This window comes from Nicotiana tabacum, chromosome 18 (genome assembly GCF_000715075.1).
Source record: "Nicotiana tabacum cultivar K326 chromosome 18, ASM71507v2, whole genome shotgun sequence".
Classification (NCBI taxonomy): domain Eukaryota; kingdom Viridiplantae; phylum Streptophyta; class Magnoliopsida; order Solanales; family Solanaceae; genus Nicotiana; species Nicotiana tabacum.
In genome coordinates, this window is record NC_134097.1 from 92,495,560 (window position 1) to 92,503,339 (window position 7,780).

At 37.8% G+C, this 7,780-nt stretch overlaps 1 protein-coding gene across 1 annotated transcript; it reads right to left on the bottom strand.

Moving 5' to 3' along the window:
- Window positions 1-6,315: 6,315 nt before the first annotated feature.
- LOC107802090 (uncharacterized) lies at window positions 6,316-6,702 on the bottom strand. The gene has a single exon (XM_016625529.1). It carries the CDS (start codon window positions 6,700-6,702, stop codon window positions 6,316-6,318), a length of 387 nt encoding a protein of 128 aa, XP_016481015.1.
- Between the last annotated feature and the right edge of the window lie 1,078 nt (window positions 6,703-7,780).

Below are 7,780 nucleotides of genomic sequence, written 5' to 3' on the forward strand. Positions count from 1 at the left end.
ATTGAATAATTTGGAGGTGGCCTTAAACTCCAAAGCTAAAGAACTTGTTGTTGTCGGGGCGAAATATGCCCAATTGGAGGAGAATCATAAGAGGACCATTGAGTATAATAGAATTTTCAGCTCTATTGTCCGTGACCTCGATATTAGCCTCTGATCCGTTATATCTACGTGGGAGAACCTTTCTGCTGAGGTCATCCACCTTAAAGAAGAGCTTTAGTGCCGATCGACTTTCCTCATTATTGAAAAAATATATGCTCTATACAGCATGAGAGAAAAACTTTGGAAGAGGCCAAATCAGGTGTCATTGATTTTGATGTCGAAATTGATAAGGCCTATAAGCCAGAGTTAGCTGCAAAAAGGGGTCTTCCGTCCCGGACCGATACTACCCATTCTTCTTGTTCTGGTTCTGAGTTCTCGGGAATTGAAGAAGAAATGGAAGGTGATGATGCCGAAGGCCAAAATGACGAGCTGGTGACGGTTCCATCCATTTCTCCCGGGGCGCAGATGCTTCTCTTCCTACGAGTCCTGGATATTTAGTAGCTTAGCTTTTGTTTTGTTTTCTTTTCCATACTTTTGTATCTTTACTACTTTTTCTATGAATAAAAGCACTTTTTTGCTTAAGTATTGTGCAAATTTTTCTCTTTGCATACTCTTTATTTGTGCAAGTCTTTGCATACTTTTCGTTTAAGTATTTGCACAAGTTTTCTTTTTGTGTCTTTTTCGTTTAAGTGTTTGCGCAAGTTTGCTTTTTGCATCTTTTCATGCCAGGCTTCGAGTGTATTTTTCCCCAAAGGCATTTGGATTCCGAGCATAAGTTCTTCTGAAATCAACCCTTTAACGTGATGATTTTTATAAGAGAGGGCCCTCTTATGTTTATGGTGCTCTTAAAGAGAACGTCTCCTGTTCATTATAGCGTTTGCATTTGAAGTACGTACTTGTTTAACTTTTAAATGACAAAATCAATTCATTGTTCTGACAAGAAACAAGATAGAAACAAAAGGACTTTATATTATTCCTTCCACTTTCAAAAGTACATAAGAATTCGTTGTGCTAAAAAGAAATTACCATTTCTTGTGGCTAACTTGCGCAACTTGTTTCTGCGGGGCTGAAGGCGCAGTCCCCGGACGGATGATACAAAAATATTTCTGTGTTTCGTATTCCGGTCGAAGCGGCAGTCATTGTCGATGTATCCTCATATCATTCCTCCTCCCCCCAGTGTTCAAATACGAAGAATGCGTGTTTGAACACTAAAAATTTTACGTCTTCGAGGATTCCACTAATGAATTGCAAGATAATCTTCAGTTCATTAACAAACTTCACTTCCCCTTTCTGAGCCAAAGACTATCTAATAATCCCCTAGTGGTTTGCAATTGTGAACGGTCGGGTAATATTTGTTTGATAGCAAATTTAACTTCCCGTTATCAGCTTTGCTACCAAGCAAAAGATTATCTAACCGCCCTCAAGTGGTTCTTCGCTTGTGTGCCTTGTCATCAAAAAGACTTATTGTTGTTGTTGAAACTTCCTTTGTAGTATGCTTTCTGTTGCTACCTCGTTAAAAATCTTGCCAAAAAAACCAAGTGGGACAAAATTTAATGAAGGAAAAAAAGTGCATCACATACTTTCAGTACAGGTGATGTCCATCAGTAGTAGTATCACTTGAGGTGTGCCACGTTCCAGTTGCTTGGAAACTTTTCTCCATCTTGATTCTCCAACTCGTATGATCCTTTCCCGGTGACAGCTGAAACCCGGTAGGGTACTTCCCATGTTGGACCTAGCTTCCTGATCATGCTCAACCATGCCTCCTAAAAGGTCTAGTGATCATTGCAAATATAATCCGGTTTACAAGTCCGGAGTCGGATCCCAAAGGGAAATAACAGACTAATTACAACCAATAGTTTTGTACAAATTCAAGTAATCAACCTTCGAAAATATTATTTAACGATTTGAGAGTTTACTAACTAAAATCAAAGTAATTAAAATGCAGTAATTTATAACTTAGCAAAGTAAATTTTATAGACAAGATTTGGAAAAGTCTAAGGTTATAATATCCACTATTGTCGGAATCCTATCGGCTACGTTTCCTATAAATTCGCCTAAATATTCTCTACCAATCGTGAGTACTTTGAGTGTCATAGATCTCTCTATCGAGCAACTACCACAATTTACTAGAAGTATTCTCTCGAACTACGCTAGCTGGCACTAATTCACTGCTCACTATGATCGCACCAATATTTCGTTATCTCTAATCCCACCTTTAAACCCTCCGTATCGATCTCTCAACTACGTTAGGAGTGGTGTTGTTCAACAACTACCTAAATATGTACTCTCTCTCTCTCTCTCGAGTAATAGACACACTAAATAGGCACAGTTAATTGAGAGCTCTTTAATTAACAATTAGTTGAACAAGTAGAGAAAAATCAAAGGCAAATCTATATTAAACGCAGTAGAAAATTATCCTCCAATAGGTTCCATCAAATCTTAGATAAGAGAGTTTATCTACTCATAAATACAACAACAATCAACATAATGTTCAAAGACATAAACTAGAAAGTAAAGAGATTAATTGAGAGAAAACTCGTTTTGATCCTTGCTTCCAAGTTCTCAACAACCTTTTCTTCTCCAAAAAAGATCCCCCGGTCCAAAAATAGTGAGAAAATAAAAGTGGCTTAGATAAGCTACGTCGGCGCGAGGCACTATCTGTGGCAACATTGTTTCGACACAAGGCACTGTCTGGGGCGCTAATGACAGTGCCCTGAACAATGCCTTGCACTGTCTGTGGCATCATTGTTTCGGCGCAAGGCATTGTCTGGAGTGCCAATAATGGTTCCCTGGACAATGCCTTGCACCATCTATGGCACTACTATTTCGTTGTCTTGCACTTCTTCTTTTATTGCTCCATTTTATAGCTCTGAGGTACCATTTCGTGCAACTTTTCTCCAAATCATATCCAAGCATTCCTACACGCGAGAGAAGCTCTATTAAGCTGCAATTTGTCGCATAAATTAGCATCCAAACAACAAACAAGTAAGGTTAATAATGTCAAAATATATGGGATTATCTCACGACATCAACTCCCCACACTTAAATGATGCTCGCCCTCGAGTCAACCAACTAAACACTTCCTCATCACGGGCCCAATAAGCCACGTATTTACAACACACTACACCTATGACCATGGTTGATAGTAACAATTAAGCTCTAGTATATGCGGTCATAATACACTTCCCATACTTATGCCCAATTTCAAAATATCCAACACAGGAACAACATGATTATAACAATCCTAGCCTCGAAAACTAACTCAATGTCACAATGCATCGGAGGCTTGAATACTTAATCCAATAGAGAGGTCTAATAACATTACATATCCTTTGTGAAACCATGTGCCCTCACATTAAAACAAAAGAGTAAGCAGTCCACACATCTAAATCACACGATCGAATATATTTTAAGGACTCACACATATAAAGAAAAATCACTCACTCTCTCAAAAAAGTCACATGCATGCAAAAGGTACCATAGGCTTGCCCATTATGTAAATCTCTACTAATGCAGGCTTAGGGGTGTGCATTCGATTTATTGATTCGATTTTGACCCTTATCGATAATTACTTATCGATTATCGATTTGTACATATGCTTATCGTTATCGTTTTAATAAGGTTTCAATTTATCAATTTTGGGGGCTTATCGATTCGGTTATCGATTACACCAATAAGAAAATTTGCAGGATTCCACGGAAACTATATCGCTATAAATACGCCTAACTAATATGGACAAAAAGAAGCTAAAATAAGATGAACACCGTTTATAACATAAAAATTGTGTCAACAAGCACATGCAATAAAACTAAAGTAAGGGATCAAATGTATGCCACCAACACTCCAACGATATAAAAAAACAAAATACATCATCAAGGTTAATTCTGTTTTCCATTAATTTGAACTTCATTCCATTGATCTTTAAATATGACCATTCCTTAAATGTGGTAGAGGAAATAATAGTGTTAGGTACTTAGGGTAAAGAAAAGGGTATTATAGAATAAGGGTAATTTTTTTTTTGTCTTTTTAGTATATCTTATCGGTTTATCGATAAATCGATAACCAGAAAGGACAAAATCGAAATTAAAATCGATAACTCGATAAGGAAAATTTCGAAATCGAAATCAATAAACCAATAACAAATAATCTATTCGATTTATCGATAAACCGATTTGAATGCACATCCCTATGTAGGCCCGCTCGGTCTGAAATCAACTAGAACTTTATTATAGTTGTAATGTGGGCTAAGAGACTGGTATGATACACATAAGATACAGTGGTTAACCCTCCTAAACACTTTAATACATCACGTATTCAATTTTTAAGTGCACTTCGTTCAATCCACTTTAATCATCACAAGATAGCTCACCCTAGAATATTTTTCTTCTTCTTTATGCACTGCTTCAGATCACATCCACTAGCAAAAATAAGAACCCTTCATTTATTCATTTTTTTTGTTTGCTGCTAATGGATTTTTATTTACAGCACAAGTGTATATTTCTTCCTTCTACTGGTTTCACTCAAAAGCTACCCCAAGTTTCCTCATTACTTCTTTTTAGTGCTCTCTTTGCAATTCAATTGCTTTAAGAGGTCTAAGGATCAAAATGATTCAGTTAAGAATAAAAAGAGATAGGCTTGTAATGCGGGTGCCAAAAGAAAGGCTTATAGGCTCAAAGCGTGACTACGGATGATTTTATTTGAGATTGGCAACAAAGTTCAAAAAGATCAAAGAAAGTCTAACATCACTTCTCAAACCAAGCAACACCTAGGATTTTGCTTCAATTCACATTCCGTGCAAGTTCTAGACTCAAATGCAATAGTATGTACTGTACAAAGAAATCACTTCACACATGGTACATGACTCACTACGGACAGCTTCATTTGGACTTCAATCAAACAAGTATTCACTAAGCCAGGAGATATATTGAGCATAAAGCACAAAGTGAACACAAATCAAGCAACCAGGGCATATGAGTTATACCACATGCTATTTATTTTTATCAAGGCATCATCATATATCTAAGCTAAGGGAAACACATGCCAGAACATAAGTATGCAACCATCAAACAAGTCAAAAGGTGCACATCACTTAAGTTCTTCTCTTTTATTTCCTACATACTACTCTATAAGTAAAAAAATAAAATAAAAAAATCTACTACCCGGTTCAAGTTACATCCCATGAAAAAGAACTGAGGCACGAAGAAAAACCACAGGGGATTATTACTACCTAAGAAAAAAAAAGATATGTTTTTGTATTTTTCTCTTTTCTATTTTTTTTTATTTAGATTTAATCCCTCAAGAAAACTGTCTAGGAGATCCATCGTCGGGAAAAGTTCATTATTATTTTTTTCGAAAATAAAAAAATAAAATCTTCTACACTACTCAATATTATTCTAGAATATCCTAAAATAATAAAACAAGAAGATAGAAATTGAAAATATAAGAAGCTAAAAATTAAAAATGTAAGAAGCTAATATGGTTACTAATCTATTCCTACTATGCACAATGAGAGTTACCCACCCCACACTTAAAACATGCAGTGTCCTCATTGCATAGTTAAAGTAGAAAGGGTGAATGAGAACTCCCTGATCAATCCTCTCCCAGATGGTGGCATACTCTTGATGCCATACTCACGAGTCGCTCTATCTTGAGGTTGTGCCCCGATAGAAACAGAAGCCACTTGATTTCCTTTACCACTATGACTACCAGACGTAGCCTCAACTCTGGTCCTTTTCTTTAGCGGTGGGCTGACAAGGTAGCCTTTTCCTTTGGTGGTGACTTAGCCTTAGCCGATGCTCTAGAACTAGCTATTGGACGACCCATATTTCACGTACCTGGGTTGGTACGAGGCGGTGTGGGCAGCAACAAAATTAACACGTGAGGCATCATTAGGGCGTTGTCCTTAGTGCATTGGACATCGTGAGGTGGCACTGAAAATTTAGCGCGGGGTGGGGTCTGGGATGGCGTACGGTTACTACCACGCTAGGTAACACGAGACATACAAAACTTACTATTTTGACTTCGCCTTGTGATGGCTCGATGTTTTCTTGTTCGTTTTGCAACCTTTTAGATTGTTTAGGATACCCGAGCAAATCTTCCTTCCACGTCTCTCCACTACTATAAAAACACTTCAAATGCACACAAAACTCACTTGTTAATCCTCCTCAACATCAAATAAAATAAAAAACTAAAACTAAAATAACTCTACGCTATGAGTTAGGTTGCCTCCCAATAAGCGCTAGATTTAACGTTGCGACACGACGCAAGATATTGAACTTAAGATTCACTCAACATTTGAGGCTCCTTCAAATGAATCACCGATGCAACTTTATCCTCCTCCATGCCAAGGTAATGTTTCAACCTTTGCCCATTAACTCTAAACCTATTCATTCCATCCTTCGATTCAATTTCTGCAGCTCCACTTGAGAATACTTGCACCACTCTAAATGGTCCCGACCATCTAGATTTCATCTTACGCGGAAATAATTTCAATCTTGAATTATACAACACGACATCTCTGGGTTTGAAAATCCTCTCTTGAATATGCTTATCGTGCATGATCTTCATCCTTTCCTTGTACAGTCTGGTGTTCTCAAAAGCATGGTAATGAAACTCATCAAGTTCATGAAGCTCTGTGACTCTACTTGTAATAGCAGCCTCCATGTCAAGATTTAATTGCCTTAATGCCCAAAAAGTTCTATGTTCTAGCTCCACCAGTAAGTGACACGCCTTTTCAAACATCAATTTGTACGGTGACATACCAATTGGAGTTTTGAATGCAGTATGGTAGGCTCATAGTGCATCATCTAATTTTCTCGCCCAATCAGTCTAAGTAGCATTTACAGTTTTGGTCAAGACACTCTTGATTTCTCTGTTTGACACCTCAACTTGCCCACTTATTTGTGGGTGATAAGGAGTGGCAACCTAATGGCATACGCCATATTTTTCCAGCAACTTTGCGAAGGATCGATTGCAGAAGTGAGTTCCTCCATCACTGATGATCGCTCTTGGAGTACCAAAACGGGTGAAGATACTTTTTCTTAGAAAGCCAATGACTCCGTTTGCATCATTTGCCGGGAGTGTCACAACTTCTACTATTTCTAGACATAGTCCACTGCTACGAGTATATACTTGTTGTTGTATGAGCTGACAAATGGTCCCATAAAGTCGATTCCCCATACATCAAATACTTTTACTTCTTGAATTGGGTTCATGGTCATCTTATGTCGACGGAAAATATTCCCCGTCCTTTGACACTCATCACATATCTTTACCTAAAATTGTGCAGCCTTAAACAACGTCGGCCAATAAAAGTCCGACTACAAAACTTTAGCAGTTGTCCTTACTCCTCCAAAATTACCTTCATAAGGCAAAGCATGACATGCTTGTAAAACAGAAGTTTGGTCTATCTCGGGAATACATCTCCGAATCATGTTATCAATACAAATACTAAGTAAATATTGTTTATCCCAGAAATACATGTGACAATCATGAAAGAACTTTTTCTTCTGCACAGAAGACATGTCATAGGGAACAATACCGCTTGCCAGGTAGTTTGCAATGTCTGCATACCATTGCGATACCTCAAGGCTCGTGGCTAACCATTGTTCATTTGAGAAAGTCTCCATGATCTCTTCCACCTCAACCTTCGTTTCAACTCTTTCAAGCTTGGACAAGTGATTGGCAACTTGGTTATCCGTTCCTTTTTGGTCATGGATTTCCAAGTCGAACTCTTTCAACA

Bases quoted from the DNA above. Each gene is read 5' to 3' on its own strand.
- LOC107802090 (XM_016625529.1), bottom strand. From the start codon at position 6,702: ATGGAGGCTGCTATTACAAGTAGAGTCACAGAGCTTCATGAACTTGAT.